The 11,786-nt window shown below is 42.1% G+C and overlaps 1 protein-coding gene across 4 annotated transcripts in view; it reads right to left on the minus strand.

The window, feature by feature from the left end:
- The window catches only part of LOC147109359 (uncharacterized), a 73,308-nt gene extending 61,746 nt beyond the window's left edge, over positions 1-11,562 (minus strand). For 2 of the 4 annotated variants that reach the window (XM_086003241.1, XM_086003238.1), the window contains exons 1-2: positions 10,408-10,837; positions 6,485-6,918 (exon numbers count right to left, since the gene is read on the minus strand). In XM_086003241.1, coding sequence (XP_085859367.1) covers positions 6,485-6,918; positions 10,408-10,452 — 479 coding nt within the window. In that variant the 5' untranslated portion in view covers positions 10,453-10,837. Of the gene's footprint in view, positions 1-6,484; positions 6,919-10,407; positions 10,838-10,889 lie in introns of those variants that run through there. The other 2 variants (XM_086003239.1, XM_086003240.1) reach the window with 2 other exon arrangements.
- Between the last annotated feature and the right edge of the window lie 224 nt (positions 11,563-11,786).

Consider the following 11,786-nt stretch of genomic DNA (forward strand, 5'->3'; position numbering starts at 1 on the left):
CACTGCTGGCGGTGGATAAAAGTGGTTTACCACAGCCATAAACAGCAATAAACCTGAGGATTGGGAGCAGTTTAGCATTCAGCAAAGGAGGACAAAGGGATTAATTAAGAGGGGGAAAATAGAGTATGAGAGTAACCTTGCAGGGAACATAAAAACTGACTAAAAGCTTTTATAGATATGTGAAGAGAAAAAAATTGGTGAAGTCAAGCGTAGGTCCCTTGCGGTCAGAGTCAGGGGAATTTATAATGGGGAACAAAGAAATGGCAGACCAATTATAAATACATACTTTGGTTCTGTCTTCACAAAGGAGGACACAAATAACCTCCCAGAGATGTCGGGGAACATAGGGACTAATGAGAGGGAGGAACTGAAAGAAATCAGTATTTGTAGGGAAATGGTGTTAGGGAAATAGACGGGATTGAAGGCCGATAAATCCCCAGGGCCTGATAATCTACATCCTAGGGTACTTAAGGAAGTGGCCCTAGAAATAGTAGATGCATTGCTGGTCATCTTCCAAAATTCGATAGTCTCTGGAACAGTTCCCATGGATTGGAGGGTAGCTAATGTTACCCCACTATTCAAAAAAGGTGGTAGAGAGAAAACGGGGAATTATAGACCGGTAAGCCTGACATCGGTAGTGGGGAAAATGCTAGAGTCCATTATAAAAGATGTAATAGCAGAGCACTTGGAAAACAGTGACAGGATCGGACAAAGGCAACATGGATTTACAAAAGGTAAATCATGCTTGACTAATCTACTGGAATTTTTTGAGGATGTAACTGGTAGAATAGATAAGGGAGAACCAGTGGATGTGGTGTATTTGGACTTTCAGAAGGCTTTCGATAAGGTCCCGCATAAGAGATTAGCGTGTAAAGTTAAGGCACATGGGATTGGGGGCAAGGTACTGACTTGGATAAAGAACTGGTTGGCAGACAGGAAGCAAAGAGTTGGAATAAACGGCTCTTTTTCCGAGTGGCAGGCAGCGCAGGGATCGGTCCTAGGACCTCAGCTATTCACAATATATATAAATGATCTAGACGAGGGAACTAGATGTAATATCTCCAAGTTTGCAGACGACACAAAGCTGGGTGGGCGTGTGTGCTGTGAGGAGGATGCCGAGAAACACCAGTATGATTTGGACAGGTTGGGTGATTGTACTGCATCTGCCATGCTTCTGCCCAATGTGGATAAATGCGAGGTTATCCACTTTGGTGGCAAAAACAGGAAGGCAGATTATTATCTGAACAGCAATAGATTGGGAGAAGGGGAAGTGCAACGAGACCTGGGTGTCCTTGTGCACCAGTCGCTGAAGGTAAGCATGCAGGTGCAGCAGGCAGTTAAGAAGGCAAATGGTATGTTGGCCTTCATAGCAAGAGGATTCGAGTACAGGAGCAAGGATGTCTTGCTGCAGTTGTATAGGGCCTTGGTGAGACCACACCTCGAGTATTGTGTGCAGTTTTGGTCGCCTTACCTGAGGAAGGATGTTCTTGCCATGGAGGGAGTGCAGCGAAGATTCACCAGACTGATACCTGGGATGGCAGGAATGACGTATGAGGAGAGATTGGGTCGATTGGGCTTATACTCGCTGGAGTTTAGAAGAATGAGAGGGGATCTCATTGAAACTTATAAAATTCTAACAGGACTCGACAGACTAGATACAGGAAGGATGTTCCCGATGGCCGGAGAGTCCAGAACCAGGGGTCACAGTCTAAGGATAAGGGGTAAGCCATTTAGGACAGAGATGAGGAAGAATTTCTTCACCCAGAGAGTGGTGAACCTGTGGAATTCTCTACCACAGAAGGCAGTGGAGGCCAATTCATTAAATATATTCAAGAAGGAGTTAGATATATTTCTTAAGGCTAAAGGGATCAAGGGATATGGGGAGAAGGCAGAGATAGGCTACTGAATTTGGATGATCAGCCATGATCTCATTGAATGGCGGAGCAGGCTCGAGGGGCCGAATGGCCTACTCCTGCTCCTATCTTCTATGTTTCTAAGTTTCTAAGCTGGATTTGTTTTCAATAGAGCAAAGGAGGTCGAGAGGTGATTTGATAGAGGTGTACAAGATTATGACGGGTTTAGATAGGCTAGACGGGGAAAGGCTGTTCCCACTAGTTGATGGTACAAGGACTAGGGAACACAGATTTAAGGTTTTGGGCAAGAGATACAGGGGGGATGTGAGGAAAAACTTTTTTACGCAGTGAATGGTGAGGACCTGGAACTCGCTGCCGACGGAAGTGGTGGAAGCAGAGACAATCAATGTTTTCAAGGGGAGACTGGATAGGCACTTGAGGGAAATAAACTTGCAAGGCTACGGGGATGAAGCAGGGGAATGGGACTAACTGGATTGCTCTACAGATAGCCAGTACAGACTCGATGGGCTGAATGGCCTTGTTCTGTGCCGTTATGACTCTATATCTCTTTTTATTTTAAATGCAGTTATTTCATTTCTAATCTCATGATCCAGTGTCCACTTAGAAGCTTCAAGGTGTGTGATACTAATGCTGGATTCAGAGCTGGGGGATCTGTGAGGTAAGTATACAACAGCAACACTGATCTTGGAGATGAAGCATGGAGGACTCGAGATAAGTATAATGAATGGGTGAGCTGAATTGTGATAGACGGGTATGACAGTAAAGTGTTACTGGAAGCATGACAGAAAATACATAGAAACATAGAAAAATAGGAGTAGGAGTAGGCCATTCGGCCCTTTGAGCCTGCTCTGCCATTCAATATGATCATGGCTGATCCTCTATCTCAATACCATATTCCCGCTCTCTCCCCATACCCCTTGATGCCTTTTGTGTCTAGAAATCTATCTATCTCCTTCTTAAATATATTCAGTGACTTGGCCTCCACAGCCTTCTGTGGTAGTGTTCCACAGGTTCACCACCCTTAGTGAAGAAATTTCTCCTCATCTCAGTCCTAAGTGTCCTACCCCGTATCCTGAGACTGTGACCCCTCGTTCTAGACCCCCCCAGCCAGGGGAAACATCCTCCCTGCATCCAGTCTGTCTAGCCCTGTCAGAATTTCACACGTTTCAATGAGATCCCCTCTCATTCTTCTAAACTCTAGTGAATACAAGCCTAGTCGACCATATCTCTCCTCATACAACAGTCCTGCCATCTCAGGAATCAGTTTGGTGCACCTTCGCTGCACTCCCTCTATGGCAAGTATATTCTCTCTTAGGTAAGGAGACCAAAACTGCACACACTACTCCAGGTGTGGTCTCACCAAGGCCCTGTATAACTGTAGTAACACATCCTTGCTCCTGTACTCAAATCCTCTTGCAATGAAGGCCAACATACCATTTGCCTTCCAAACTGCTTGCTGCACCTGCATGTTTGCTTTCAGTGACTGGTGTACAAGGACACCCAGGTCCCTTTGTACATCAACATTTAAATAATACACTGCCTTTCTGTTTTTCCTACTGAAGTGGATAACTTCACGTTTATCCATGTTATGCTGCATCTGCCATGTATTTGCTCACTCACTCAACTTGTCTAAATTGCCTTGAAGCCTCTTTGCATCCTCCTCACAACTCACAATCCTACCTAGTTTTGTGTCGTCAGCAAACTTGAAAATATTACATTTGGTTTCCTCATCCAAATCATTGATATATATAGTGAACAGCTGGTGCCCAAGCACTGATCCCTGCGGTACCCCACTAGTCACCGCCTGCCACCCCAAAAAAGACCCATTTATTCCTACTCTGTTTCCTGTCTGTTAACCAATTTTCAATCCATGCCAGTATATTACCCCCAATCCCATGTGCTTTAATTTTGCACACAAACCTCTTGTGCTATACTTTTAATATACTATGAGGGGATTGCCTGTGGCATTGGTCCTGGTGAATTGGAGGATGCACGGTTTTATCTCAGCTAACACACAGCGGGCCAAATTTTGCTCAAAATAATGGCGTTTGAATGATGCGCGCTGTTATTAATGCACAAATCAGCCAGTAACCTGTAGCGAGCAAAAGATAGCCCATGAATTGTGAATAGCCACAAGTTGCTGGCCTGTCTGCCATTAGCTTAGCGAAAATAGCATCTCACGCTTAACCGCCCCATGATTTTCATGATGTTGCTGCTTTGGCACATTAATTACCCATTATACTCCCAAACCCTCGACCTCTACCACCTAGAAGGACAAAGGCAGCAGGTGCATGGGATAACCACCACCTCCAAGTTCCCCTCCAAGTCACACCATCCTGACATCGGAGCAGGCTAGAGGGTGCCGAATGGCCTGCTCCTGCTCCTATTTCTTATGTTCTGACTTGGAAATATATCGCCGTTCCTTCATCGTCGCTGGGTCAAAATCCTGGAACTCCCTCCCCAACAGTCCTGTGGGAGTACCTTCACAACACAGACTGCAGAGGTTCAAGGTGGCGACTCACCACCACATTCTCCAGGGCAATTAGGGATGGGCAATAAATGCTGGCTTTGCCAGTGACGCCCACATCCCGTGAATGAATAAAAAAACTCACCACAGCAAGTTAAGTGATGTAATTAACAGCGCAAGTGCCCTTTTAACTATGTGATAATTGTTAATGACTGCCAATCAACCTCTCTTGTCCAGAAAGTAAACAATTATAAGTGTGGGGGCTCATTCCTTCAGATTGTGAATTGTTTTAGGAAATTTCAAACTCAAATTTTGAATTTGAATTTTTTTTTTTCCTTTTTGTCTCTTCTCTTAATCCAATCTTTCTCTCTCTCTCTCTCTCTCTCTGTACCTGATTTGACATCAGGTTTACCCACTCTAATTCATTCTCCTTATGACTCCTTCTCAGTCCTTCCTGTTTATTTCTCAATCCTTAAATCTCATTAGTTAAGGAAATACGCTGTCTGTCCCAATGTTCACCAAGGTCCCAGATGCCCTGTTGCCGTCGCTGCGCCATTACCAGCTTGCGCTTCCAGCAACTTTGTGGGCAAAATTTTTAAAAACCTAATCATGCAAGAATATGTCTAACTAATGGGACATGCCACAGGAAGCCTTGCTGCAGCAAAATCTGTGCCAATATAGTTAAGGGATGCTTTCTGATTTACGATGATTAATAAAAATGCAGTTTCACATATTCAGGGTATTGTGGGAGCATTAGTGGTATTTTAAGGCTTGAATTCTATGATTTTGCATACATAACATGTTGTTTGAATAGGAATGGGATCCTGGGGTGCGAGAGGACTGAGCTAACAGTAGAGAGTTGCAAGAATCGTGGGAAGGTGGTTTCAAGGTCTGAGAGTAGTGCAATATGGTGCAGCATGTTGGTACTGAGAGGTGATGTTCAGATCTGGGAGTACTGGGGAGATTGGGGTCCGAGGACATCGGAAGCAGGGATCATGGACTGTGCCGTATTAGGTGTGGTCAGATGACCTGGGAGAAGGGTTGTGGGATCAATCAGATTTTGAGAAGAGAGTATGAAGGTGTGATACTACTGGGGGAGGGGTGTTGGAGGATGGGAGCACAGGTGGGAATCCTGGGAAAGGAAAGCAGAACTCCATTGGGGCTTTGGTCAAGGACCAGTGGTGTTGGATGAAAGTTCTGGGTGTTTGGTGGGGTGGGCTCCAGTAGGTAAAACATGACAGGAGTGAGTGGGGGGGAAGATACTGGTGCTTGGGGAGGGAGCAGCGAGATTTTGTAGTTGTGGGTGTGGAATGGGATGGCGGGTTGGGGGTGGAAAAATAACTCCTTCTACCTCATTGCTAGAAAAAAAAATTAAAATCTATCGGGCATTCCCAGTTTAGAAGTCCTATTTTATTTAAACAACAAACACTGCTGTTTAAATAATACTGGGCTTTCAAAGGTGGAATATCTACAGTACTGAAAGCGGATTCCCGCTGTGAGTAGTACACCTTTAATTTAATTAAGTGCTTTAAAAGCACTCAAAGTGCTCAAGTGTCAAATTATTCTGCTCACAGCAGGAACCAGCTTTTAATATCATGGGATGCACAAATCTGGGCTCAGGTCAGTGAGGGTGCAAGGTTCTGTATGCCAATGATTTTTCCACATTACCATGAGGAACTCCTATAGGGAATCCTGCCTCCATAGTCACAAATTCAGTAACAGCAGGAACGTGAATTTGAAGTTTAAGAAATTTAATAATAATCATAATTAACATTTTTAAATTGCTTAAGGCACTTAAACTTGAACCCAGGCCCTACTGACAGTGGCAACAACACAGAGATCAAGATTCTAAAATGGAACCAGCCTCACCACAGCACCATCTATGGGAGTTCGGTGAACCACATATTGAACGACCTACCTTGGAGACAAAAGCTGGATGGCTCAAGCCAAGCCAAGAAAAATCAATAGGCAAGTTCAAGCATAACAGAAAAGCATTATGGCAGCAGCATGACAGAAATGTTACAGCAAATCATGACAAGAAAAGTGTTCTCAGGAAATACGTACTCTATTTAAAATGTTTAATATATTATATATAGAGGTATAGTCTCTGAAAGGAGATAACCTTACCAACATAAATACTTACTGTAACTGGGGGCATATTCCAGAACTTTCTACTGGGGTCATTGGTGTTACAGGGGTCATAGGAGTCATTGGTATTGGACAAATTGAAGATGATCCATTGAAAACTGGGGTGGCAATTGCATCATTTGTTGACTGGTATGACAGCTGCGTAGCATCTTCAGGTCCAGGTGTACCAATACCTTCATTACTGCGGATCTCTGGCAGGAGCTGGCTCTGCTCTACTTTTTGTTCCTGACTTGTACAGTCTTTTGCATCATCATCATCTGGTTGGTCTTGGTCATCACTGAGAAAACTAAGATCTGCTGAAGTAAGTTCTGTCGTCAGTTCTTGAGGTTGATGAAGCTGAGGAGTGTAACAAGACTCCTGAATTGGTAAGTCTGAATCATACGGACTCATAGGATTGTAGACATGGGAATCATTTGTTGGGAGATCATCCTGAAAATAAAGGATATTTAAGTAGTAAGTCACATAAACCAAAACAATTTTTAAAAATTCATACAATACCACATCCTCCCCCACAACACTACGAGTATGAACCAATAGGTCACTGCTCGAGTCTTTAGGCTTTGGGACATTTCTTAAATTCATCCCTTTCCACTAAGTACAAGAGATTGCCTGTGAACTCCCCTGATCACTAAGCTGGTTAAAGAGTGAGGAGAGGCACAAGACTGATCAGGAATATCCCAGGTTCGATTCCCCAGTTTGCTGATCTCAACTGTGGCGGTGGTAGGTGCGCTACTATTTGTCTCAGCACCCCAGGGTCAGAGAGGGGAAAACTTACAATGATTCCTGCTCATCACGGTCTAGTTATCCCTGCAGGAAACTAGTGGTGTGGCTGTTGGGCAAAGGACAGGATTGGGCTTAATGTTTTATACCCTCTACAGTTAAATAGCCTTCCAAGACTCACTGTAAAGGTTTGCAAATAAATAGACAGACACTTGTTTGAAGTACCAGAAGGTGGCTGACATCCCAACAAGGCATCAACATCTTTAGGTTGAGGGATGTTGGCAGAAAGAAACAAAGTATGTCTCTTTTCACGCTATTTTCTCAGTGCAGTTACTGTTCTTATGAGGACAAACAAGAGCGCCATTTCACACAGCAGATTCCAACAAACAGCAATGTGATGAAAGACTATTTATGCTGGTGTTGATTGAGGGAAGAATATTAGCCAGGGCATCATCAGAACTTGGTGTTGTTCTTTGAATAGTGCCGTGGGAGCTTTATCACTAGCTGAACAGAGAAATTAAAGCCTTGATTTAACATCTTGTCTGAAGGATTACACTTCCAAGAAAGCAGTGCTCCCCAGTTCTACACTGAAGTATCAGCCGGGATTATAAGCTTTAATCCTGAAGTGGTGCTTGAACCAACAGCCTTCAGACTCAGACATGTATTAGTTTATGGCTTGCCAAAGATGTAGCTGTGTAGCTCCTCCACAAAAGATAAAGTATGCAAAATTCATTCCACTAGCCAGTCTCCATTTAGAGACTGAAGACTTTGTATAAGAGACAAAAGACTATTGAGTCCTTAACTAAGTGGAAAGTTAAGGAATATTTTGCACTTACATAGTAGAAATAATGGTCTATTTCCAAAGAGACATGGTAACCAGAAGAATTTTTTTTTAAATGACATTCAGAAACCAACGTGGGGATGTAGGATGCACTTTGACTGTGAAAGGGCAGAGCTCAGTGAAGATGACAACAGCATTTGGATGGAGGAACGTAGATCCATCAAACGATCCAAGTTTGTGCTCACAGGCAGCTGCAGAATGTGGCTCTCAAGTAGGCTGGTCAGGTGGTAACCTCTAGGATATATCCGTAGTGAGAACTGGTTTCAAAATTTTGGTACTAAGATACCTGTTCCAAAGTAGACATTGCATCCCAAAGATTGTCAGCTTCAAGATGTCAGGATTTCTTGATACAGATGGGTGCATTGTTGACAAGTACTGATCACAAGACGAGACCAAAAAAAAGTTTAAAAATTGGGTCTTTTTTCATTAGAGCAGCATACTATAATGCAAGTGTTTAAAATGAAAGGATGGGACAGGGCAGATAAAAAGCAGACTGTTTCCAGAAGTTAAGGGTCAAGCACAAGATAAAAGATTAAATGTAAGAGATTTAGAACTGAAAGCAGGAGAAACTTCTTCACCCAAAGTTGTGTAGCTGTGGAATTCACTTTCAGGGTTAGTGGTTGAAACAGAAACAATGTCAACATTCAAGATCAGATTGGATAGGATAGGTGGATGAATGATAAGGGGTGGAAGCAATATGGGAACAGTGAGTAAATGTGATTAGAACTATTTTCTCACATAGAGGGTAAACACTGACGTGGCTAGATGACCTGTTTCCATGTTGCAAGTTCCAAGTACTTCAATAGACAAAAAATGCCTTCCTTGTAAGCTCTTATATCAAAGAATGGGCTTGAGAAATATGATAGTATGGGGTGTTGAGGAGTATGATAAGAGAGTAATCTGTGTTAGTTGTTACCAATCACTCAGGTGAGTCCTTCAGCGCAATTAAATCTCTCTGAAGTCAGTGGGCAGGAAGTCATGTGTTCCAATACTGGGTGATGCTTACTCTTTGAAATAGAATCTTGAGGAACACTCACAGATTGTCCAGTCTTGAAGGAGCCCAGCACACACTGCCACACCAGGTACCCTCATGCCGACTTCTGGCTGCAGGATTGCTTCCCAACACAAGAATCAATCGCATTGAAAAGATACTACAGACATGGGGAATGGTTTCCCACAATAAAAATCACTTTTACTTTGGAGCATTTCTTAAAACTGAATTGAGTAAAAACATTTAAAATGAATGAATCCTTAACAAAAATAAAGAGTTTGTTTCAGTAGAAGACAGGCGGTTGATTGAGACGTCATTGGAAGAATTGTTACAAAGGAGATATTAATCACAATCGTACAAGAGAGCTGAATTGAGATACACAGTGGAAATTACACACATCAATGTAGGTTTAAACAATTCCAAGAGAAGACTGTGTACTGCCATAATAAAAAACTCATGCTTGCTTGATTACTGTACCAATTATTTTCTTACAAGCCAATTAAAAATAAAGCCTACCCAATCAGAGCAATCATTAGCAGGTCTCAATGTCTAGCCCAATACTTCCATCACATCCCCCCTTCCAACCCCTGCCAAGTAGGGAGGTACACCGATTGCAAGGTGCCATCTGACTGCTATTTTGTGCACACCATAGGAATTCAGTTCAGGCTCGGTGTGCTCAATGCATCTTAAAATGTAATTATTAACAGTAAAAGAGGAAGGTAAACAATTTGGGGGACTTGCAGATATGCTTGAATTAATAGTAAGTTATGTAATCATGGAGGCTGGAGAATTCCTTTAATATACTTTCAAGGTTACATTACTACCTTTGATCCAGGAAACTGCTACAGATGCCACTTTTTAAGTTGTAAATACACAACTGCACAGTTATTGTCTTTGTAAACAAACACAACAGAAATGTACACAAATAAAGCAGAGTTAAGCAGGAATACAAGGCCAGGTTTACTTTCTCCAGTGCTCATATCTTACGTTTGAGGTGTAGTAACTTTGAAGTGTCTTGTACATAGCAAAGACATGGCCTAATACATAAAAAGAAATCCTACTTTGCAGAAGATGAAGTGCTCACCCCCTTCGCTAACCCAACTAACTCAAAAGATAAATATCTTATTTTTGTTCAGAATCCTTTCATACCCTACGAATCCCCTTCTCTCTTGTAGCAAAATCCAACATCATTACTCAACATCTAACAATTGGATTTGAAAAGCATTGCTATGTGTAGTTTCACTAACGTTATACGTTCAAGAAAACTTTCAGAGCTATGACGAAAAAATTATCTGGAGTTTCTCCCTCTCTTTGACACCCTTTCTTGCAACCATTTTTATTACTGAAGGAGATAAATTACACTTACATCTTCAATAGGCTGGTCAAAATAACTTTCCAAAGATGATTCCATAACGACTTTAAAAAAATTACCAATATTTTAGTTCGGAAGGTAGGTAAGCAAGGCGTATACCAAAAGTTGCTCCCGAACTCTTCAGTCCCGTGAGTCGCTCATCCCAAGACATCCCCACGTGGCCCTTGGTTGACGTAAGACATGTAAATCCCAGTAAGGTAGTTTTACAGAAAGCTGTGTTTCGGTGTGTTGTATCATATTCTAGCAGTTTATAAAGGTGAACATTTCAGTCACAACGACTTGGTACTTTGTTTACAGCAAATGTTGATTTCACAGTAAAGTAAGCAACCATTGAACACAGCGCAATAAAAGCCAACAAGATGGTATTTCTTCTTTTACGAGCAAGTAATTGCTAATTAAACATTGTTATAACCACATTTGGGTACTATTCCCTTTCCCAATCTCGCAATAACATTCAGTTCATGAGTTTTTTTTACCTTCTAAGATTCAGTTTTTTTTCTATTTCTTTGGTGTGTGTTGACATTTTTTCTCCAAATGCGAAGGATTGATTACATTATTGTGAGTACTGGTTTGGCCTGGTTATTCAGTCCAGGAATGTGAGGGTAATTGTTGTTTTGTTCTGGGCGAGGTGGGACTATCACTTTTTTTTTAAATGGTCTGTTCAAATTAAAATTGCGTGTCTGTCATTTAAATGGCTGTCACTTAAATGATATTTTCAAAATTTAAAACAGTCAATGTCCCAGCAGAAGGTTTCAGATGGACCACTGGACATTGTGTAGTCGTACTTCATCGTCACTCAGACGCATACCGGAGATCCAAACGTGGACAACAGTTGGAGAGACCCCTTTCTAATGATATTTCCCCATCTTGGACCCGTATACGTCAGACTCATCCGCAGGCCCTCCACTTTGCTTTGTGCACTGAGTGACTAAAAATCAACAATGTGGGGGGAAAAATGCGGTCAAAAATTTAGCAACAGCTCCTTCAAGTAGAGACATAGGGAATGTAACTTTTGGCACGACTCAAATATACAGAAAGTGGTTTCATTCTGGCTACAGAATGGCAAGAGAAATTATTCGAGTTTTTAAAGTGAGACCTTCACTGTTTTGGGCAGGGAGAAAAGCCACAGTTTAGTTGCAGTAATGTCGAGTGCAAGTGACGACATTAATTACATAGCTGTATCCTGTGTTGACCAGAAACCCCCGATTAGCCAGACAGTTAAGAAATCATGAGGTGTGTTTAACATTGAGAAATAAAAGTGGGCCAAATGCCAAACAGCCAAATTCAATTTGGTCAAAAATATGGAGAATTATTGCATTCTGTACATGAAGGTAGGTAACTATTTAAAGCATATCTGTTCCATGCATTGATTC

The sequence above is a fragment of the Somniosus microcephalus genome, chromosome 12, assembly GCF_052327205.1.
Source record: "Somniosus microcephalus isolate GS21.2 chromosome 12, FLI_Smic_1.0, whole genome shotgun sequence".
Taxonomy (NCBI): Eukaryota; Metazoa; Chordata; class Chondrichthyes; order Squaliformes; family Somniosidae; genus Somniosus; species Somniosus microcephalus.